Source organism: Electrona antarctica (assembly GCF_951216825.1).
Source record: "Electrona antarctica genome assembly, chromosome: 22".
Lineage (NCBI taxonomy): Eukaryota > Metazoa > Chordata > Actinopteri > Myctophiformes > Myctophidae > Electrona > Electrona antarctica.
This window is the reverse complement of record NC_136805.1, coordinates 1,449,522-1,474,907: the sequence shown is the minus strand read 5'-3', so window position 1 is coordinate 1,474,907 and position 25,386 is coordinate 1,449,522. Positions and strand designations below refer to the sequence as shown.

Genomic DNA, 25,386 nt, shown 5'->3' with positions numbered 1-25,386 from the left:
AACTTTGAAAGCCAATGTTAGCCAATTAGGATGGAATATGAAATATCGGACAGATCCGGCTTGAACACATGACTATAAAGATAGTGTGTAACGATTTGCGGGATTTTTGGACAGAATCTGGAGGAGCAATATCACAAAATGTGGCACTATACCAGGCCGTTATGGAAAACTTGTGGCAGAGTTTCATCGTTGGCATCCAGGGAGTCTGTGTGCAAAATTTGGCATCGACCGGAATAACGGTGCCGGAGTTTAACTGTACAGACGGATGGACGGACACACACACACACACACAGACACACACGGACGGACGGACGGACAGACCCACCCACACATATGGACGGACGGACGGACAGACACACACACACACACACACACACACACGGACGGACGGACGGACACACACACATGGACGGACGGACGGACGGACGGACGGACAGACACACACACACACGGACGGATGGACACACACACACACACATGGACGGACGGACACACGGACGGACGGACAGACACACACACACACGGACGGATGGACACACACACACACACACACGGACGGACGGACGGAGTGCAAAACATACACTCTCCCCATGACTTCGGCCTGGTGGAGACAACTATACTACTATTATGTTGGAATGATTGAGAACTAGATGTGAGATATTTCTCTTCCTCTAGAGCTGCCTAAATGTAAATTTAACTGTTCTCTCTTACCCCAGATTGTTTTTTGTTTTTGTTTTTTTTAATAGAATCCGTTTTATTGTGACATCACAGGTAGTCCGGGAGCTAGGCCCACCCCTCATACTAATTTTTGCTACCTTTTTTTCACTATAATTTCCTGTTAGCATATACCTTGGGCCATCTCAAAATGAAGGGACCACCCCCAACTCGGGGGCGTTTGGTTTCAGGGGCTGTACTGTACTCCTCCCTGGCGTAGAAGGTGTCACTATGTTTTGATGGTCAAGGTTCTCTTCTATTCTTAAACGTTAACTTATACAAGCGAGCTGATGAAGCTATTGTGGAAAAACCAAACCCCTATGATGAAGGGCAGGGATGGGTTGAATCCAGTGTGGTCCTGCCAACCTGACTGGCTGATCTCCTTGTCACTGGAGAGTATGGACAAGAAGATGAAGAAGAAGAAGAAGCGAGTTATATGAACACGATGACTGATTAATGTGACTGTGCATTTTGTTCTGCATGCTGCAGGCTAGTGTATATAGGGTCAGGGTGGTCACTGTTTGTACACTGTTGCTTGCCTGTGAGTGTGTACAGGGTGGAATACTGTAATGGATTGTGTGACTGTATGTATTTTGTACTGCAGGCCATTCTATAATGTGTATACTGCCGTATAGCCTACTATTGTTCATACTGATGATGCTTTTTGTACGATGTTACGCTTAACGCTATAATTATGCTATAAAGCAGTGGTTTTCAACCAGTGGTCCGGGAACCACCAGTGGTCCTTGAGGGGGTTCCAGGTGGTCCCCAGCTAAATGATGGAGAGTTGGTAACCAAATGGACCCTTATTAGATCTTTAACTCTTGAGAGCGTAAAATGAAACCAAATGGACCAAGAGTTAAATTATTGTTAAACATCTGCATTGTTAGAATAATGAACAATAGTATATGGCAGTATACACATTATAGTAATAATGGCCTGCACTATGCTGAACTAAATACATACAGTCACACAATCCATTACAGTATTCTGCCCTGTACACACTCGTATAGGCAAATATGTCACTAACAGTACACAGTAGAATAATTGTTATTTTGAACGACTGTTATCTCTCCTATAGCACCACTACCAACATCAATACATTATGGAATTGTGGACAAAATCCAATCCGACGACGACAAAAATACGTTTTGGGTCTGAGACTAAATGTCATCAAACGGTCCGTGGCTCAAATGGTGGTCCGTGGCTCAAATGGTCCGTGGCTCAAACGGTCCGTGGCTCAAATGGTGGTCCGTGGCTCAAATGGTCCGTGGCTCAAACGGTCCGTGGCTCAAATGGTGGTCCGTGGCTCAAATGGTCCGTGGCTCAAATGGTCCGTGGCTCAAACGGTCCGTGGCTCAAATGGTGGTCCGTGGCTCAAATGGTCCGTGGCTCAAATGGTCCGTGGCTCAAATGGTCCGTGGCTCAAATGGTCCGTGGCTCAAATGGTCCGTGGCTCAAATGACAAAACAAATAATGGACCCTGATATGAAAAGGGTTGAAAACCACTGCTATAAAGCTCGCTTTAAAATGCAGCATCTGTCTAGATACCATATTTGTAAAGATATGTGGTCACTTTAAGAATAGTTTCACTGAGATCCTTGACCCTCAAAACATACCGGTAGGTCTAGACACCTTATTTGTTCATTTAAGTGCAATATTGGCTGAATTATATAATTGAAAATAGATTTTTCGATAATGGCGGCACTAATTTGCATAAAAATGGTAGCGGGGAGAAAACTTTTAAAAAGTACGAAACAGGAAGAAATATTCCATAATGTGTCAGTTCAAACCCAGTCATTCATTAATTTCATTCTAAAAGTAGGCCTATAGCTGATACTGACTGAATATACAATTTTCACCGATTTGAGGTATACTGCAGACTTTTGGCTACAGAAAGGATAAGGGAAGTTTTCTATATTCAAGTGAGGCAGTGATATTCACCATAATGTGCTGGAAAATAACCATCTTTGTTGTTATAAGCGGACAGTATATCTTTTTGTGTTTCTGGAGATGATGTAGGTCATATTTAAGAATACAATGGTAGATAGCCCCAGAATCCTATTCTGCTACTTACCCCTATGTGTCAGGATACTCCATGCCAAACTTCACACTTCCATGTGTATTTATGTAATTTTAGTGATTTTTTATTTGCCTTTACACAATTTCGCCAGAGACATGTACCAAAAAAGTGGTTTTGGGGCCCCTGAAACCAAACGGCCCCGAGTTGGGGGTGGTCCCTTCATTTTGAGATGGCCCAAGGTATATGCTAACAGGAAATAATAGTGAAAAAAAGGTAGCAAAAATGAGTATGAGGGCTGGGCCTAGCTCCCGGACTTACAGATGGTAACAAAAAAGCAGATTCCGGCTTGCTTGCTCAGGGGAGAAACTGAACCTTGACCTTTGACCTTCATCAGGTCAGAATCTGTGTCAGATCATGAGGTGAGACGTGACCTTTGACCTTTCAAAAATCCACCTGTTGGTGGCCAATGTGAAAAGGGTGGGATATATTCCTCAGCCTAGTAGGAAAGTCCTTGAAAGATTTCGCGTAAATTGCACGCTGCGTTCATGATTTGAGGCTTTTTGTTCAAAACGGGCCAATCCTGCCAACTTTGAAAGCCAATGTTAGCCAATTAGGATGGAATATGAAATATCGGACAGATCCGGCTTGAACACATGACTATAAAGATAGTGTGTAACGATTTGCGGGATTTTTGGACAGAATCTGGAGGAGCAATATCACAAAATGTGGCACTATACCAGGCCGTTCTGGAAAACTTGGGGCAGAGTTTCATCGTTGGCATCCAGGGAGTCTGTGTGCAAAATTTGACATCGACCGGAATAACGGTGCCGGAGTTTAACTGTACAGACGGATGGACGGACACACACACACACACAGACACACACGGACGGACGGACAGACCCACACACACATATGGACGGACGGACGGACAGACACACACACACACACACACACACACATGGACGGACGGACGGACGGACACACACACATGGACGGACGGACACACGGACGGACGGACGGACAGACACACACACACACGGACGGATGGACACACACACACACACACACGGACGGACGGACGGACGGAGTGCAAAACATACACTCTCCCCATGACTTAGGCCTGGTGGAGACAACTATACTACTATTATGTTGGAATGATTGAGAACTAGATGTGAGATATTTCTCTTCCTCTAGAGCTGCTTAAGTGTAAATTTAACTGTTCTCTCTTACCCCAGATTTGAACATGTTTTTTTTATAGAATCCGTTTTATTGTGACATCACAGGTAGTCCGGGAGCTAGGCCCACCCCTCATACAAATGTTTGCTACCTTTTTTTCACTATAATGTCCTGTTAGCATATACCTTGGGCCATCTCAAAATGAAGGGACCACCCCCAACTCGGGGGCGTTTGGTTTCAGGGGCTGTACTGTACTCCTCCCTGGCGTAGAAGGTGTCACTATGTTTTGATGGTCAAGGTTCTCTTCTATTCTTAAACGTTAATGTTAACTTATACAAGCGAGCTGATGAAGCTATTGTGGAAAAACCAAACCCCTATGATGAAGGGCAGGGGGGGGTTGAATCCAGTGTGGTCCTGCAGTCCAGTCCTACCAACCTGACTGGCTGATCTCCTTGTCACTGGAGAGTATGGACAAGAAGATGAAGAAGAAGAAGAAGAAGCGAGTTCTATGAACACGATGACTGATTAATGTGACTGTGCATTTTGTTCAGCATGGTGCAGGCTAGTGTATATAGGGTCAGGGTGGTCACTGTTTGTACACTGTTGCTTGCCTGTGAGTGTGTACAGGGTGGAATACTGTAATGGATTGTGTGACTGTATGCATTGTGTACTGCAGGCCATTCTATAATGTGTATACTGCCGTATAGCTATTATTCATACTGATGATGCTTTTTGTACGATGTTACGCTTAACGCTATAATTATGCTATAAAGCAGTGGTTTTCAACCAGTGGTCCGGGAACCACCAGTGGTCCTTGAGGGGGTTCCAGGTGGTCCCCAGCTAAATGATGGAGAGTTGGTAACCAAATGGACCCTTATTAGATCTTTAACTCTTGAGAGCGTAAAATGAAACCAAATGGACCAAGAGTTAAATTATTGTTAAACATCTGCATTGTTAGAATAATGAACAATAGTATATGGCAGTATACACATTATAGTAATAATGGCCTGCACTATGCTGAACTAAATACATACAGTCACACAATCCATTACAGTATTCTGCCCTGTACACACTCGTATAGGCAAATATGTCACTAACAGTACACAGTAGAATAATTGTTATTTTGAACGACTGTTATCTCTCCTATAGCACCACTACCAACATCAATACATTATGGAATTGTGGACAAAATCCAATCCGACGACGACAAAAATACGTTTTGGGTCTGAGACTAAATGTCATCAAACGGTCCGTGGCTCAAATGGTGGTCCGTGGCTCAAATGGTCCGTGGCTCAAATGGTCCGTGGCTCAAACGGTCCGTGGCTCAAATGGTGGTCCGTGGCTCAAATGGTCCGTGGCTCAAACGGTCCGTGGCTCAAATGGTCCGTGGCTCAAATGGTCCGTGGCTCAAATGGTCCGTGGCTCAAATGGTCCGTGGCTCAAATGGTCCGTGGCTCAAATGGTCCGTGGCTCAAACGGTCCGTGGCTCAAATGGTGGTCCGTGGCTCAAATGGTCCGTGGCTCAAATGGTCCGTGGCTCAAATGGTCCGTGGCTCAAATGGTCCGTGGCTCAAATGGTCCGTGGCTCAAATGGTCCGTGGCTCAAATGGTCCGTGGCTCAAATGGTCCGTGGCTCAAACGGTCCGTGGCTCAAATGGTGGTCCGTGGCTCAAATGGTCCGTGGCTCAAATGGTCCGTGGCTCAAATGGTCCGTGGCTCAAATGGTCCGTGGCTCAAATGGTCCGTGGCTCAAATGACAAAACAAATAATGGACCCTGATATGAAAAGGGTTGAAAACCACTGCTATAAAGCTCGCTTTAAAATGCAGCATCTGTCTAGATACCATATTTGTAAAGATATGTGGTCACTTTAAGAATAGTTTCACTGAGATCCTTGACCCTCAAAACATACCGGTAGGTCTAGACACCTTATTTGTTCATTTAAGTGCAATATTGGCTGAATTATATATTGAAAATAGATTTTTCGATAATGGCGGCACTAATTTACATAAAAATGTTAGCGGGGACAAAAAAAAAGTACGAAACAGCAAGAAATATTCCATAATGTGGAGTTCATGTCAGTTCAAACCCAGTCATTCATTCATTTCATTCTAAAAGTAGGCCTATAGCTGATACTGACTGAATATACAATATTCACCGATTTGAGGTATAGTGCAGACTTTTGGCTACAGAAAGGATAAGGGACGTTTTCTATATACAAGTGAGGCAGTGATATTCACCATAATGTGCTGGAAAATAACCATCTTTGTTGTTATTTGTTAAGCGGACAGTATATATTTTTGTGTTTCTGGAGATGATGTAGGTCATATTTAAGAATACAATGGTAGATAGCCCCAGAATCCTATTCTGCTACATACCCCTATGTGTCAGGATACTCCATGCCAAACTTCACACTTCCATGTGTATTTATGTAATTTTAGTGAATTTGTATTTGCCTTTACACAATTTCGCCAGAGACATATACCAAAAAAGTGGTTTTGGGGCCCCTGAAACCAAACGGCCCCGAGTTGGGGGTAGTCCTTTCATTTTGAGATGGCCCAAGGTATATGCTAACAGGAAATTATAGTGGAAAAAAAAGGTAGCAAAAATTAGTATGAGGGCTGGGCCTAGCTCCCGGACTTACAGATGGTAACAAAAAAGCAGATTCTTTACCAATGAGCTAATAGAGCTGGCTTGCTTGCTCAGGGGAGAAACTGAACCTTGACCTTTGACCTTCATCAGGTCAGAATCTGTGTGACCTGATGAAAATGTCTCAGTATAAGCATACAGTATCAACATATGTTACAGTCTCAGTCTAGTCTTAGTCTTTTAGACTTTAAAAAAGGATAAATGTTTGCTTTGAATGTGCAGTACAGACACAGTACAGATTTAATATAGTTACAATACAATATAAAACATGCCTTGTTTAATATAAAACATGCCTTGTTTTAATTTGAGTATCAATAAATAACCTTGATCCATGTGTACATTTTGACAGCAAATTCTGTTTTTAGTCTTAGTCTTTTAAATAATACACCATTTAGTTTTAGTCATCTGAAATGGTTTAGTCTTAGTCTATAGTCTCAGTTGACTAAATTGTCAGTCAACACAATTAACAGTTAACACTAACATGCAGAACACAAATTCACAAGACGGTGCATAGGCCTACATATACTACATAGCCTACATACATACAGACATACATCTTCATCAGGTCATCCTGACGAGTGGCCGATACATCGAAACGTTGTCAATGTTTACTTGCACCCTGTGAATAAAATAAGGGCTTAAAGTTAAACTGTCTGAGTTGCTCCAGTGCCTTCCTTCCTTCCTATACCTGCCCACCCTCTGAGATGCACCGGGTTAGCCTGCCCACCCTCTGAGATGCACCAGGTTAGCCTGCCCACCCTCTGAGATGCACCAGGTTAGCCTGCCCACCCTCTGAGATGCACCGGGTTAGCCTGCCCACCCTCTGAGATGCACCGGGTTAGCCTGCCCACCCTCTGAGATGCACCGGGTTAGCCTGCCCACCCTCTGAGATGCACCAGGTTAGCCTGCCCACCCTCTGAGATGCACCGGGTTAGCCTGCCCACCCTCTGAGATGCACCGGGTTAGCCTGCCCACCCTCTGAGATGCACCGGGTTAGCCTGCCCACCCTCTGAGATGCACCGGGTTAGCCTGCCCACCCTCTGAGATGCACCGGGTTAGCCTGCCCACCCTCTGAGATGCACCGGGTTAGCCTGCCCACCCTCTGAGATGCACCGGGTTAGCCTGCCCACCGTCTCGAGGCGTGGTCGGAACTCCCTTTTGCACACACGCATATAGTAATTCATAAACGTGTCTTACCTGTGAAGATGAGCAGGAAAGCCAAACGAACAAGCATTGTAACTTCTCCTTACAAGCGTCGCGTATGGGCTAAACTAAACTATATTGCTGCTTGTATCAATCAGCAGTTGGTTCCCAGCCGTCTCCTGACATGCAGTGATCCACAACAGAGGAGAGGGCAGGGCCAACATGCACCACACATCATGTCATTTCACTGCCGGTGGCGATTAGCGTAATTAACCCATTTAGACCTGAGGACGATTCTACTAATGCCTTCTAAATCCTGACAGTTTTCTGAAAAACCCTATGTTTCTATGTCAGTGGTTCTCAAACATTTTCATGTCAAGGACCCCCAAAAATATATGAAATTGGCCGCCGATCCCCATTTGAAAATATGTTGTTCCATGGACCCCCCCAGAAGCAAATATTTGAGTTAAAAACGCTCTGAAAGAATATACATTCAAAGATTTGTGCCACATTTTCATGATTTTTCAAAAATAACAGACCTACAAGTTCGTAGCGCGGCACTCGGTGCCGCGCTACGAGCTTGTAGATCTGCTATTTCATAGCTAAAGTATAACATAACCCTTAAAACACCAAAAGGGATTCCCGCCCAGAATGTGTTAAACTTAACCCCCAGCATCCTTATTGCTGGGGAAGGCTTTCATTAGGAAAACAGCAGATCGACAAGCTCACACCGCGTCAACGCTGCGACACCGGGTGAGCTTGACGATCGGCTATATTGTCGAAACCAGAAAAGACACTATAGCATTGAGCCCTGAGAGGGACCTGTGGTTACCCGTCCCATATCATTCATAGGGCTTTAAGTGCTTCATCATAATGATAAGTGCAAGATTGCACCGTTCTGTGGGAATTGAACTACTCTGACTGTAAGTCATGCTATAGAGCAGTGGTTCCCAAACCTTTTCATGTCAAGGACCCCCAAATTGACACCAATTAGCCCACAGACCCCCATTTTAAATGATATTCCAGGGACCCCCATACGAGGAGATTTTTACGGCTCTAGCAGTGATTCTCAACCCGTGATTCTCAACCAGATTCTCGACCCCCAGTTTGACATGCATTAGTCTACGGACCCCCATTTAATGGCATTTCTATCTCTGGGACCCCCAATTTATATTGTAAAATCAATGTTAATTTAACTGTCTGGGAGTGTATCTAACCCTAACGGGTCCATTTGGTTCCATTTGTACACTCTCAGAGTTATATATATGTAGTCACATCTGTAATTGAAGTGTTCTATATGATGACAGCTTTACAGAGCGAACAGGATAAGGAAAGCAACCATCAAACAGAATCCCAGACCCATACGGGTTTGGTTCCAAACTATCGGACCCCACTTTGGGAAGCAAAGTACACTCGCAGAGTTACAGACCCATAAGGGTCCATTTGGTTCCATTTGTACACTCTCAGAGCTCAGAGTTACAGACCCATAAGGGTCCATTTGGTTCCATTTGTACACTCTCAGAGTTACACACCCATAAGGGTCCATTTGGTTCAATTTGTACACTCTCAGAGCCACAGGCCCGTAAGGGTCCATTTGGTTCCATTTGTACACTCTCAGACTTACAGACCCATGAGGGTCCATTTGGTTCCATTTGTACACTCTCAGAGTTACAGACCCATAAGGGTCCATTTGGTTCCATTTGTACACTCTCAAAGTTACAGACCCATAAGGGTCCATTTGGTTCCATTTGTACACTCTCAGAGTTACAGACCCATAAGGGTCCATTTGGTTCCATTTGTACACTCTCAGAGTTACACACCCATAAGGGTCCATTTGGTTCCATTTGTACACTCTCAGACTTACAGACCCATGAGGGTCCATTTGGTTCCATTTGTACACTCTCAGAGTTACAGACCCATCAGGGTCCATTTGGTTCCATTTGTACACTCTCAGACTTACAGACCCATGAGGGTCCATTTGGTTCCATTTGTACACTCTGAGTATACAGACCCATAAGGGTCCATTTGGTTCCAAACTATCGGACCCCGCTTTGGGAGCCACTGGTTTACAGTTATACTAAAAGCAGACCAATGGAGTGGTTCGATGTTAGGTAGTCGTGGCGACAGTTTGTGTTGTGTGTGCGCGACGTCGCCGGAGTCCTGAGCAGCCTTTATAAGACGTTACAGGATGCTTTACTGTGGTTGCAGAGAGAGAGAGACAGCGTTGGACGCGAGTACAGACGAGCCCACAATAATTCCTGTGGTTGCAGAGAGAGAGAGACAGCGTTGGACGCGAGTACAGACGAGCCCACAATAATCAACGTGGTTGTAGAGAGAGAGACAGCGTTGGACGCGAGTACAGACGAGCCCACAATAATCAACGTGGTTGTAGAGAGAGAGACAGCGTTGGACGCGAGTACAGACGAGCCCACAATAATCAACGTGGTTGTAGAGAGAGAGACAGCGTTGGACGCGAGTACAGACGAGCCCACAATAATCAACGTGGTTGTAGAGAGAGAGAGAGAGAGAGACAGCTTTACTGGTTGTAGAGAGAGAGACAGCTTTGGACGCGAATACAGACGAGCCCACAATAATTACAATCCTTCCATTCTTATTATTGTTGAGTGTTTTTTGCCTCTGTATATTTGCATTTATAAGCTTGAAGTTTTGGTCCCCTGTGTTTTCCCGTCCTAACAATAAATAGAAGCAGTGAGCGCTATAGTGGTTGGGGGTTAAGCGTCTTGGCGTCTCGGGGGGACATTTCAACACTTTGGGCCGAGGGGCTGCGAACCAGGGACCCTGTGGCGAAGAGACGGTAGAGAGAGAGAGAGAGACACAGAGAGAGAGAGAGAGAGAGACAGAGAGAGAGAGACAAAGAGAGAGAGAGACAGAGAGAGATGCACTGGGCAGTGAGTGGACAGAAGGGGGTGCCAGTGGGAGACAGTGCTGCTGCTGTAGCAGTGGAGCACGAGCTCTACTGCTTTGGAGGGAACGTTGACGAGGACAAGATGATGCACATTGATGTGAAGGAACACATTGATGTTCACGTCTTAAACACAGTGTCTTTATGCTGGAGGAAGTTGACCCCTCCAGTGACCCCTGGAAGAGGAGACGGTCACCTTGAGGTTCCCTCCATGCGCTACGGCCACACAGCTGTTCTGGTAGAAGATACAGTCTACATCTGGGGAGGCTACTGGGCAAAGTACGACAATGTGCTTTATGCATTTGATGTGGACGCCCACATGTGGTTCAAACCCAGCAGGGTTTCTGGAGCTGTTCCAGAGAAGAGGTACAGCCACTCAGCCTGTGTGTTGGGGAAGGTCATGTTTATCTATGGAGGATTAACCCTGCAGCTGACTGGATGGACTAATGACATGTACAAGTTGGACACCAGCACAATGGTCTGGTCTTTAATCAATGCCAGTGAAACTCCACCATTTAAATCACGTGATCACTCTGCCACCATCATTGGAACCAAGATGTTTCGGTTTAGTGGCCACAGGAGGGATACGTCGGGCTGCTACAGCACCATCAGAGTGTTTGACACAGAGACCGACGACTGGCTGAAGCCGCTGAGAAAATCCCCTACACAGCTTCGTCCACGAAGACGCTGGGGTCAATCAGCCTTCGCCCACAACGGAGAGCTGTACATATTTGGTGGCCACACCAGAGACCGGGACCAGGCCTTAAATGATCTGTGGAGGTTCAGCCCAGAGACCTTCTCCTGGAAGAAGGTTGAACCCAAGGGGAAAGGCCCGGGTCCAATGAACCGTATGCACTGTTGCATGGTGGGAGATCGTATTATCCTCTTCGGAGGATACAAACACAGAGGCCACACACCCTCTGATGAGCTGTATGTCTTAGACTTGAGTCCTAGTCTGAAGACATTATGCAAGCTAGCGTTTACTCAGCACGGTCTGGATCAGTCTGAACTCCCACACAACATCAGGTGGGAACTGGCAGCCAAGACAAAAGATGCCGATTCCGATACTGTGTACCGATCCGATACCAGTGAGGTGTGTAATTTAAACTCAATCTAGGACAGTGGTGCTTTTGGACTCTCTTGGATCCTTGACGGGGTTCCAAATGGACCCTTACAGGTCTGTAACTCAGAGAGTGTACCAGGGCAATAACAACGACAACTTGCACAGGATGGGGGCCGAAAACGACTTACATCTGGACTTCATAGAATAACTGAGAAACGATCGCTTTAGGCTAAAGGCTCTGGTAATAAAGAAGGTAACTCCATGCAATCGACCAGCACTGGCATTAGGTCCCGCCAACTTTCTTAAAGGACCAGTTTTCTTCCTGTTTACCTACAGAGACGTATTACTTTGTTTTCTCTGTTTTTCATGTATAATTGTAGTTGTAAAAAAAAAAAGAAGCTAATTAGCTACAGCCTACACCTTTTTTGGTCAAGCAATGTATCTTATTTATATACTGTTTCATTCTGTACATGAACTGAAGACCAAAATAAAAAATTGAAAGTGAAGTGAAAATGTGCTCCATAAAACATATATTGCTGTTAATCTATTCTCAAATTGGGTCTGGAGCTGGGTCTGCAACTCGCCCTCGTCCGTATAACCGCCCATGGGCCGTTATTTGCACTCACCACCTCACAACACTCACCACCTCACAACACTCACCGTGGCCTCACCACCTCACCGTGGCCTCACCACCTCACAACACTCACCGTGGCCTCACCACCTCACCGTGGCCTCACCACCTCACCGTGGCCTCACCACCTCACAACACTCACCGTGGCCTCACCACCTCACCGTGGCCTCACCACCTCACAACACTCACCGTGGCCTCACCACCTCCTCACCACCTCACAACACTCACCGTGGCCTCACCACCTCACCGTGGCCTCACCACCTCACAACACTCACCGTGGCCTCACCACCTCACAACACTCACCGTGGCCTCACCACCTCACAACACTCACCGTGGCCTCACCACCTCACCGTGGCCTCACCACCTCACAACACTCACCGTGGCCTCACCACCTCACAACACTCACCGTGGCCTCACCACCTCACCGTGGCCTCACCACCTCACAACACTCACCGTGGCCTCACCACCTCACAACACTCACCGTGGCCTCACCACCTCCTCACCACCTCACAACACTCACCGTGGCCTCACCACCTCACCGTGGCCTCACCACCTCACCGTGGCCTCACCACCTCACAACAGCTCACCGTGGCCTCACCACCTCACCGTGGCCTCACCACCTCACCGTGGCCTCACCACCTCACAACAGCGCAAAAATGTAAGATCTGCAAGCTCACAACGCGCTGTGGACACAACACATATAGGCAGTAGGCTGCCTATATTTCAATTCAATTCACCCGTGTTTAGTGATAGTATGATAGAGAAAAATCCCATACACTTTTTTTCCTTCACTCGACTTTCCTGCTCACATGTCCTAGGAATGGATGGACCAAAGGAGAAGTTCCCAACTTCATTTCTCTTCATTCCCCCCCCCCCCCCCCCCCCGATATCTATTTACCATTTATTTGTGAAAAGTCATGATGAAATATTAAAGACGAGTAGCTCAAGTTGCCACGTATTGTTCTACTTCAATATATTTGGATGAGAAATATTAGTTTTTATGGAATATTTTCCATTGGGTAAAATATACCCGTGTTTAGTGAAAATATGTTTAGTGTTCTAGGGTTAAATACAGTACTTAAGTAAATGTACTGAAGTTGGGACCTCTAGTGGAACCTGGGGGAAACGCAGGGAAAGACTGTATGACTGGGAGGAGAGGGGAGAGACAACAAGTTAGATACCTCATTGGCCGCTGCAGTTCATTGAAGCGACCTCATTGGCCGTTGGAGTTCATTGGAGCCAGAGAGAGCCATAGAGTAAGACAGAGTTAGGACAACTCTGTTCACTTCAGTCCAATGGCGGCTCTTCTACATACATTTCTATTGGTTTGTCCGCATTTGAAGGCTTCAAATGGGGACAACCGGAAGTTTACGGAATGCACTGGAGTCTATGGGGCTCGCGCGAGTACATGAACCACGTGACCGGGCTGTTTTCTGCCCCCTCAATGTCGTAACCCTGTCTTAATCTATGGCTCTGATTGGAGCGACCTGTATCGCATGGATGGAAGCACAGACAAGGCGGCGGAAGTCAAGCGGAATTGCGAAGGCACGCTGCCACTCAAGTGATTAAGACCCGCCCCCCACCTGCCTCTGATTGGCCTACCAAACGTCCGCTCTGTGACGCACGAGGAAGCTTCTGTGGCTTCCTTCCCTGTAGGACGCAAGGTTAATTAAATAAGGTTAGGAAGCGAAGACCATACGGTGGACTCCATGTTGCTCCCTGGAAGGAAAGAAACATGCGCAATTGAGACCAAGGAAGCTGAACACGGAAGTGTTGGCTGCATATAGCCCATTGCTCATGTTTCTTTCCTTCCAGGGAGCAACATGGAGTCCACCGTACGGTCTTCGCTTCCTAACGTTATTTAATTAACCTTGGTAGGACGGCGCCCGAGATAGGAGAGAAGAAGGAGGCATCTAGCGTCTACCTTTCTATGTCTATGGAGACAATCACAGATGACACTATGTGGTTCAAACATGTTGCTTTCTTGTTAATTTCATATTCTTCTTTGTATAGGCTTTAGAAAATAGCATTACAAATGTCTTCATATCAACAGCATTTGCTACAACCGTAAATACATGGACATTTACTGCTGCAGACATGTGTTCAAACGTTGTATACAGTTAAGGATGTTTAACATTCAACAGAGAAGGAAAATCATCAATATCTTCAGTGTTCAGTGTCTCGTTTTAGTATTCAGGACTCCATTCACTAAATATGAAGGCCAGAAACACGACGACTGTCGTCATGTAGAAAATGAAGAACGCTTGGTTGATTCTGGTGGCCATTCTGGTCCAGTAACCTGCAGGCCTGCCTCCATCTTCCTTGCTCTTAAGGAACACACGCAGGTTCTTCTCCAGATCTCTCAACTCGTCCAGGATCACCTGGAATCCATGAGATTCCCCTTTGCGATCGCTGTCCTGAAACACACATTACATTAGATTAGATCATGCTAACCTCTTCATTACATACATGGTGACATGAATATGGTGACATCATGCTAACCTCTTCAGCCACATTCTGAAGCTCATGCATGGTCTCTCTTTCACCATCACCATCATCACCATCATCATCATCATCATCAGGGACATTGTTGAAACACAAACTGCCCTTGCTTCTCTTCTCTGGAACGACACATACAGAGAATTGATGACTATAAACCACATTATGAGTTAATATGATTCACAATGTTCAGGGATGATAATCTATAAAATAATTGAAGCCAAAGATAACTTCAGAAGATATATGACAGCGTCTAACAGGACTAATACATGGTGCATTTATATAGCGCTTTTATCCAAGGCGATTTACACAGATTGTGCATTACATTCACACACACATTCACACACCAATGGCGGAGGAAACCATGCAAGGCACCAACCTGCACATCGGGAGCAATTAGGGGTTCAGTGTCTTGCTCAAGAACACTTCGACACTAACTCTAGGGAAGCCTGGCTTTATACAACTCACAGTGGATGCTTTCCCACCAGCTCAAACTCAACATAGACAAGACAGACTTTATCTACTTGAAGAAATCAAAAAATCCACACACCATTTGATGCTCCCAAAATATCTTTACTGGTAGCGGCCCCTTCCTCAGAGGTCTGAGGAAGGGCGGCGGCCCGAAACGTTACCTACCAGTAAAGATATTTTGGGAGCATCAAATGGTGTGCAGATTTTTTCATTTCTTCATTGTGACTTTATTTTGATCCAGCACCCAGCCTACAGGTGCGTGTCCTTTTTGACTGTTTATCTACTTCCCTGGAAACCTAAGTCAAAACCCTGGTGGTTCCTGTCCCAACTACCAACAGCCTGGCCCTGCAGTGGTCCTGGACGGTTTGCTGTAGTACACATTGCAGCAGTACTTTGTAAGTCGCTCTGGGTGAGAGAATGGCTCACCTCTGTCACAGCTGTAGCCTTTGGTCTTGTTCTTCGGGTTCTTGTCTTCGACTGTCTCTGTCTTCTGGGAGTCTTTTTCCAGCAGATACGTCACCACGACCGTCTCCAAGAGACTCAGCAGCATCAGAAAGAAAGTTCCGATGCAGTACATCGCTGTGAGCCAGACACAAGTTGATAAATGTAACCATGACTTCAAAAAGACATTACTATCCACTCATACTGTCTATAATATGAATGAGAATCCAACAGAGACGAGCGTTACCTATGATGGGCATTCTGTTGGACGTGGCGGGCAGGATGTCGTTGAGAATGAGCTGTAGAACGGTGACGGCCAGCAGCACGGTGATCTTGAAGCTCAGCTTCTCTCCGCCGCTGTCCGGGATCAGGAAAGACGCCATGTCTAGACACAGGAAGAACACGACGGGCAACAGGAAGTTGACAATGTAGAGGACGGCCTTCCTCTTCATTGTGATCTATAGGAGGAGATGTCAGAAGTTCAGCCTAGAGGTCACATGGGCAACGCACGGCCCGAGGGCCGGACCAGCTCGCTTAGCACACTGCTTAGCAACAATTAGGGAACACGCTGTATTCCATTTGTTGCAATAAATTGGTTAAATCTACTTCTTTTTTTTTAAGATATGTTTTTGGACTTTTCTGCCTGTATTGATAGGTTGAAAGTAAACTGACAGGAAATGGAGAGAGAGATGGGGGGAAGACACGCGGCACACAGTCAGGCTGGCTCAGCAGCCTCTAGAGGCCCAGACGGTTGAGCTAACCGTCAGCCTGGCTCAGCAGCCTCTAGAGGCCCAGACGGTTGAGCTAACCGTCAGCCTGGCTCAGCAGCCTAGAGGCCCAGACGGGTGAGCTAACCGTCAGCCTGGCTCAGCAGCCTCTAGGGGCCCAGACGGTTGAGCTAACCGTCAGGCTGGCTCAGCAGCCTCTAGAGGCCCAGACGGTTGAGCTAACCGTCAGGCTGGCTCAGCAGCCTCTAGAGGCCCAGACGGGTGAGCTAACCGTCCGGGTGGCTCAGCAGCCTAGAGGCCCAGACGGTTGAGCTAACCGTCAGCCTGGCTCAGCAGCCTCTAGAGAACCAGACGGTTGAGCTGACCGTCAGCCTGGCTCAGGAGCCTCTAGAGGCCCAGACGGTTGAGCTAACCGTCAGCCTGGCTCAGCAGCCTCTAGAGGCCCAGACGGTTGAGCTAACCGTCAGCCTGGCTCAGCAGCCTCTAGAGAACCAGACGGTTGAGCTAACCGTCAGGCTGACTCAGCAGCCTAGGGGCCCAGACTGTTGAGCTAACCGGCAGGCTGACTCAGCAGCCTCTAGGGGCCCAGACGGTTGAGCTAACCGTCAGCCTGGCTCAGCAGCCTCTAGGGGCCCAGACGGTTGAGCTAACCATCAGGCTGGCTCAGCAGCCTAGGGGCCCAGACGGTTGAGCTAACCATCAGGCTGGCTCAGCAGCCTCTAGGGGCCCAGACGGTTGAGCTAACCGTCAGCCTGGCTCAGCAGCCTCTAGAGGCCCAGACGGTTGAGCTAACCATCAGCCTGGCTCAGCAGCCTAGGGGCCCAGACGGTTGAGCTAACCGTCAGCCTGGCTCAGCAGCCTCTAGAGGCCCAGACGGTTGAGCTAACCGTCAGGCTGACTCAGCAGCCTAGGGGCCCAGACGGGTGAGCTAACCGTCCGGGTGGCTCAGCAGCCTAGGGGCCCAGACGGTTGAGCTAACCGTCAGCCTGGCTCAGCAGCCTCTAGAGGCCCAGACGGTTGAGCTAACCGTCAGCCTGGCTCAGCAGCCTCTAGGGGCCCAGACGGTTGAGCTAACCGTCAGCCTGGCTCAGCAGCCTCTAGGGGCCCAGACGGTTGAGCTAACCATCAGGCTGGCTCAGCAGCCTCTAGATGCCCAGACGGTTGAGCTAACCATCAGGCTGGCTCAGCAGCCTAGGGGCCCAGACGGTTGAGCTAACCGTCAGCCTGGCTCAGCAGCCTCTAGAGGCCCAGACGGTTGAGCTAACCGTCAGCCTGGCTCAGCAGCCTCTAGAGGCCCAGACGGGTGAGCTAACCGTCAGGCTGGTTAAATCTACTTTGACGTGAGTGTTCCTGACTGAATTGATATTTACCATCTGAATACATACTGTACCTGTATTCCATAATCGTTACGTATGTAGTAAATGTTCATAACGCAACAGTGAAACCATTTATAACATAATGTAATGTGTTTTATCATCAGTGACATGGAGTGGTGCATAATAATAAATACGATGTAAGGCTCATTTAAAATGTGATACAGACTGTACTGGATGGTTTTATGATACAGACTGTAGTGGATGGTTTTATGATACGGACTGTAGTGGATGGTTTTATGATACAGACTGTAGTGGATGGTTTTATGATACAGACTGTAGTGGATGGTTTTATGATACAGACTGTAGTGGATGGTTTTATGATACAGACTGTAGTGGATGGTTTTATGATACAGACTGTAGTGGATGGTTTTATGATACAGACTGTAGTGGATGGTTTTATGATACAGACTGTAGTGGATGGTTTTATGATACAGACTGTAGTGGATGGTTTTATGATACAGACTGTAGTGGATGGTTTTATGATACAGACTGTACTGGATGGTTTTATGATACAGACTGTAGTGGATGGTTTTATGATACAGACTGTAGTGGATGGTTTTATGATACAGACTGTAGTGGATGGTTTTATGATACAGACTGTAGTGGATGGTTTTATGATACAGACTGTAGTGGATGGTTTTATGATACAGACTGTAGTGGATGGTTTTATGATACAGACTGTAGTGGATGGTTTTATGATACAGACTGTAGTGGATGGTTTTATGATACAGACTGTACTGGATGGTTTTATGATACAGACTGTAGTGGATGGTTTTATGATACAGACTGTACTGGATGGTTTTATGATACAGACTGTAGTGGATGGTTTTATGATACAGACTGTAGTGGATGGTTTTATGATACAGACTGTAGTGGATGGTTTTATGATACGGACTGTAGTGGATGGTTTTATGATACAGACTGTAGTGGATGGTTTTATGATACAGACTGTACTGGATGGTTTTATGATACAGACTGTAGTGGATGGTTTTATGATACAGACTGTAGTGGATGGTTTTATGATACAGACTGTAGTGGATGGTTTTATGATACAGACTGTAGTGGATGGTTTTATGATACAGACTGTAGTGGATGGTTTTATGATACAGACTGTAGTGGATGGTTTTATGATACAGACTGTAGTGGATGGTTTTATGATAGACTGTACTGGATGGTTTTATGATACAGACTGTAGTGGATGGTTTTATGATACAGACTGTACTGGATGGTTTTATGCACGTAATATTTTCATTGTAACCTCAGAGTGATATACAGTATTGCAGTACGGCTGTAAACATTTTGCAACAGAAATATGTAATAAAGCAATCTGTCAAGTCTTCCAAGTCGCTCACTTTATAATAGTCTGGTATATGAGCCCACAGTGGCCTATAGAGACCATTCAGATTTGACACATATGAAACCTTAGCAGTTTGCATTAAAATATACAGTAGGAAACATCCTTCTTCATGAACAATACCTACAGTGTAGACAATCTGCTGGTTTTGGTAGCGGGTCTCGTTGACTTTGACGAACGTGAAGTTGTCGAACTCCCACTCGTACTCGCCCCACAACACGCTCATGGATCTCAATCTGGTCTTGTCTGTGTCGTAGGTCGTTTTGAGCTCCAGTTCATCGGCTGGTTAAAAGAAACAGGAGGGAAACGCAAGCAGTCAAATGAATCAGATCGGAATTAACATGACGATGAATCATTTGATCACCCAACTCTACCGTGCACGCGCGCACGCACGCACGCACGCACGCACGCACGCACGCACGCACGCACGCACGCACGCACGCACGCACGCACGCACGCACGCACGCACGCAAACAAATAGTTGACTGTAACTTGACTCCCTCACCTCTGTATATCCCAGAGGAGAAGGTGAGGTTGCAGGACTGAGTGTCGAAGGGGAACTTGTAGACGTTCATTCTACAGGTGCTGACGATCATCTCGGTGTTCCTAACAATGACTCTCCCATCAGAGTAAAGGCGAACGTAGGGGTTTGAAGCAGCATCGCCCTCTAATCTGGATGAGACGCATGCACACGCGTGTGCACACACGCACACAGACACACGCACACACAGACACACGCACACACACAGACACACGCACACACGCACCTCTAATGCTCATTTTTCGAGAATAAATACGGTCGTAAGTCACGTACAGAGTTAATAAAAAAAATCACACCCGTGTGAACTGAGTGGTGTAAGGTCACACAGGTCTGACGTAATGAAATCATGTCTGACGTAATGAAATCACACCCGGGTGAACAGGGTGAACATAGCAACCATGCACATTTTTTCTGCACAGACTAACAAAGCCAGTTGTAGGAGTGGTTTACACCACTCAAAAACATATATGCATGGATATTCCCAGTTTCTCACCTCTCATCGAGGCTGACGTCAGGCCTCCACAGCCACTCGCTGGGCACAGAAGTACGATGAATTCCACAGAACTCAGAGGGCTCCCAGGATAGGAACTCATTGGTCCATTTCTGCAGCGGAGTGGAAATAAATACAAACCAATCAGGAATCATATCTTCTTAAACACAGAGGTGTATTTTCTGGAACATGTTGTTGGTGCCCTGGACTAATAATGAGATGAACTCAATGACCATGACCAGTGTGTTGTTGCCGTTACCATGGTTCCTCAGAGTTTATTTTTTTTAAATAATAAAGACAATGTTCAGGGTCACCAAAACCTGACCCCCAATCTGACCGTGCTCTTGATTACTGTTAACAAGCCGCTGCTGGCAGCACCCTGGCTGCGGCCGACTGGCCGGGGTCCAGGAGGCAGTGGCCGGGGTCCAAGAGCGTATATTAAGCGTTGTATTAACAAAAGCAGGAAGCCCAGCCTCACGTCCATAACTACAGTAGCCCATGTGACACGGTACAGTGAGTACACTAATGCTTTCCACTGCTTCACAGCGTTTAGCAAACGCTCACCTTTGACTCAGTTCCCCCAAAAAACATCTCATCGGTTACTCAGACCGATACCACCCTCAAGTACTCGGAACCGGCCCGATACTCTGACCCGAGTACCAAAACATCCAATTGACACTAGGCTGAACGAATGCAACGGGAGCAAGTCTGACCCAACACTGCAGAAAATCGGGAAAAACAGACAACAAACGATTATTTGGCTCAAATTAGTCACTGGTATTGTGGAAATATCCAGGATATTGGGATGTGTTAATGTTTAATAAATATGCACTGTGTAAACTTCAATAATTCTTAAGAGAGCCTGTCACCCCAAAGCAGGCTAAGGTAACAGGAAGGTGTGAAATGAGACACCTCCATCTCCCTCTCAAGCGAAAGGGAATGTCAGAAACAGGCCAGAGCACAGCGGGGGAGCTCTGATAAGAGCCACCACTTGGGTAAACAAGAGCCACTAGTCAGCATTACTAACCCAATGACTGTGTCCAACTATAAAACATTATGTCTGCATTTATCTAAAGGTGGATATGTAATCCCAATGCTAAAAAGAATGTAAATGACTAATGTGTTAAAACCCTAAATAAGAGAGGGGGCAAACTGCCATGAATAGCTGAAGTCAACAACAGGACCACTATTTCCTCCAGACTGTATAGATGGAGAGAGATAGCACCTCATTGTCTCCACTGTCAAAGCACATGTCAGTTGTAATACTTCCTGGTCTTTCAACCAATAGTAAGGCCATGGTGCTCAGCAGCCAATTGAATGTTAGCTGATGTGAACCTGCCCAACAGGGCAGGTCTAAGGAAACAGAGGTTTTAAATGGCCTTGCGCCAGTTTTAGTAGGTTAGATTCAGCAACCAAGGAATGAATCCATACCTCTCCAGGAATGGAGAAGAGAGACTCGGATGGGGAACTGGTAATTACTGTTTTATACTCTGCCTACTATCTCTGTTAAATACAAATGATTAGAACGTATATGGGAATGTAACAAATGTATATTCTTGTGTTTCTATATCTATTTCAGGTTTAAAATCTATGCCACCAGCATATAATCTATGCCACTAAGCCATACCTGACACTAACATCTGTCAATTAAGACTACTATAATTGGTTATGATAGACACTTTTCACTGTCTTTAATAGCTCAATTAATCTGTTACCATACTTATCTAAAACCAGGCAGTCTGTGCAGATAAGCCATTTATAGATGTGTTAACTAAATGTTTGTTGAAACCAATGAATTGATAATAAAGTTATAAATACACTCTGTAGTCCTAAAGTATGATTGGCGTGAATATTAGCTACTGCTCTTTCGAGATCTCAATCTAGGTGTCTTCTACCTATAGTAAAGTGTGATAACCACAGAATGCTAAAAAGATGTACAGGTATTGAAAGCTTAGCTGACGGCTGCCGTTTCACAGCTCATAAGGACCGCCGGCCGGGAATCGAGCAGGAAAGTTTATCACCAAAACAACACTTTCCACTGTTAGCAAAGCCCCAAACACCTTTTCTAGCTTCAAACCCACTAAACACCCTCTCAACAGCCATTAAGACATGTGAATCCCTTGACTCCTTCAAAACTGCTCTCAAAGGGCACCTACGGAAGGCTGCAATTCGAAACTGGCCCCCGTAAAATCTGAATCCCCCCACCCCTTTTTCCCCCTCACTGTACGTCTCTAAATGTTTTGATGAATTGAAAATGGTGGGCCCTATTGTAAACAAGTGTAATGCTTTATGGTGTCGTCCACTCACAGTTAACAGTTTTTGTATTGAGTTGTACTTGAAATGTACTGTAATTCTGCAAACTGTTAATAAATCAATCAATCAAAACATTTAGATATGTTTGAAAGTACAATAATGTTGTCCTTGTGAATGGAAGATACTTGACTTTACAAGCAGGTCAGTATAATGGGACAGTATAATTCATAATTCATTATATCATATTAAGTATGCATAACTCACCATTTGAATAAAGACGCGTGAAAGTAATTTCTGCTCTTTCTCAACCTATTATGAATAAACATATCATGAGATTATTGTCCAGCCAAGAACCACAACTCATAACTGAAGCATACACATAGTTATAAACGCATGGACATAACAAATGATGAGTGCACACATAATTCATGCACACAATAATGCATACAGTAGGCCTACTGTATATCAGGGGTAGGGGGTGGGTGGGTAGGGGTGTATATACAGTAGGCCTACTGTATATCAGGGGCCAGTAGGCCTACTGTATATCAGGGCCAGGTAGGCCTACTGTATATCAGGGCCCAGTAGGCCTACTGTATATCAGGGCCCAGTAGGCCTACTGTATATCAGGGCCCAGTAGGCTTACTGTATATCAGGGCCCAGTAGGCCTACTGTATATCAGGGCCCAGTAGGCCTACTGTATATCAGGGCCCAGTAGGCCTACTGTATATCAGGGCCCAGTAGGCCTACTGTATATCAGGGCCCAGTAGGCCTACTGTATATCAGGGCCCAGTAGGCCTACTGTATATCAGGGCCCAGTAGGCCTACTGTATATCAGGGCCCAGTAGGCTTACTGTATATCAGGGCCCAGTAGGCCTACTGTATATCAGGGCCCAGTAGGTCTACTGTATATCAGGGCCCAGTAGGCCTACTGTATATCAGGGGTAGGCATATCAGCACCAGTGCCAACATTGGCACAAGGGAGGGTGATCACTGATAGCCTGGCTAATAAGCCAGACCGAATCAGCCGTTGGCAAAAAAAAATTGCCTGCCGGCGGATTACGGTCTGGAGAGGCTCAATTGTACGCCCATTTCCTACACCAGAGAACTGGTGTGGCCAATCGGGACACGGTATGCAATATGGGCGGGCTTTGGTACAGTGACATTCAATGCTTTCAGACCTTTGACTGACAGTAGCTCTGACCAATTGCGTCAAAGAGAAAATGTTTGAACCCGCCCCCCGGGAAACAAGATCCATACACAGCATCTCCAGACTCAAATACCACACGACTGTGTGATTTGAGTCTGGCTTATTAGCCAGGCTAGATCACTGACACACTGGCAAGTGTGTGAGAGAGTATTTTTGGTTTTAAATAAACTATTTTAAAAAATGCAGTCAAATAAATGAAGTCCCTCACATTTGGATGTAAATTACATCCTGCATTCTACATTCATTAAAACTGAGTCTAATGATCATTATAACAACGTGAAAAAAACATATATTATTTTTATTATTTGTGGACAATCAAAATATGTTGGAATTTTTCTCGTGGTGTCATTAAAATTAATTAATGCTGATATGGCACATACTGACAATCTAGAAAATGAAAACATGGCACTTCATTTAAAAAAGGTTGCAGACCTCTGCTGTATAATAACAATCCTTATAGAGCAGGGGTCTCCAACATATTATACGTGTTATGCTGCCTTCAAACATTATAAATACACAAAACAAAAGCGACAGAGTCATTGACGGTCACATTATCATTGCGTCATCAATATCTGTGAAAATAATCTGTATTATTTTGAGACCGATAGATCTCCCATACAGCATTTTAATGGCCGGTATGGCTACCGATTAGGGGTGTAACGATACATTTTAACAACAATACGATACGTATCACGATACATGGTTGACGATACGATACATGGTTGACGATACGATACATGGTTGACGATACGATACATGGTTGACGATACGATACATGGTTGACGATACGATACATGGTTGACGATACGATACATGGTTGACGATACGATACATGGTTGACGATACGATACATGGTTGACGATACGATACATGGTTGACGATACGATATGGTTGACGATACGATACATGGTTGACGATACGATACATGGTTGACGATACGATATGGTTGACGATACGATACATGGTTGACGATACGATACATGGACGATATTGGTTCATTATGGCGACACGATACGATTCAATGATTGCAAATCGATACAGTAACTATTTAAAATACATTGACAATATTTTAAACTAAGTAATTAAACCCCTCTTTCTTTTTTCTTCTAAAAATTGCTAAATACCTGCACAAAAATGTAGTATTGATACAATCAATTATTTGCATTGCAAAACGATACGACACGATATATAGTCAATGTTGCTGTTTTCATTTTGTTGATTTTTCTTTTTTTTATGCATTTACTATATCGTTACACCCCTACTACCGATTCTATCGTGCACCACTACTTACCACGTCTAGAATGGCCTCTACGGCAACGTTCAGGTACACCTCGGTGGGCGTTAGGTAGTGCCGGACGGGTCGCGCTGCTTTGAACAGCCGGGTGTCGTTCATCAGGTCCAGGTGGGTCAAAAGGTCATGGTAACCACAGGCCCGCTCGGAGGAAACACCAGCTGCACAAACAAGAGCAGAACCACTATATCAGGGGTGCCCAAAAGGTAGATCGTTTTCAAGAGTGTTGCGCACAAGCATTACATAAGTTATACAAAACAAAACAGCACCAATTCCAATTCCCCGTCTATATCTCATTCCGAGTGTGTTTGTCTTAAATGTAACGCCAGCAACGCAATTCCAAAGCCCCTTCAGGTACATTTTTAAACTATTTTCAGCAATGGGATAATTGTTTGGTGGGTATAGACAGGGGTG

The 25,386-nt window shown here is 45.6% G+C and overlaps 1 protein-coding gene across 1 annotated transcript in view; it reads right to left on the bottom strand.

Annotated features, from left to right (window-relative positions):
• Positions 1–14,365: 14,365 nt before the first annotated feature.
• The window catches only part of LOC306916000 (uncharacterized protein), a 41,192-nt gene continuing 30,171 nt past the window's right edge, over positions 14,366–25,386 (bottom strand). Inside the window, exons 15-23 of the mRNA XM_079493708.1 lie at positions 24,973–25,133; positions 22,739–22,783; positions 20,225–20,334; positions 19,696–19,862; positions 19,318–19,472; positions 15,980–16,190; positions 15,718–15,870; positions 14,824–14,942; positions 14,366–14,738 (exon numbers count right to left, since the gene is read on the bottom strand). Of these exons, the coding sequence (XP_079349834.1) occupies positions 14,508–14,738; positions 14,824–14,942; positions 15,718–15,870; positions 15,980–16,190; positions 19,318–19,472; positions 19,696–19,862; positions 20,225–20,334; positions 22,739–22,783; positions 24,973–25,133 (1,352 nt within the window). The 3' untranslated portion in view covers positions 14,366–14,507. The remainder of the gene's footprint in view (positions 14,739–14,823; positions 14,943–15,717; positions 15,871–15,979; positions 16,191–19,317; positions 19,473–19,695; positions 19,863–20,224; positions 20,335–22,738; positions 22,784–24,972; positions 25,134–25,386) is intronic.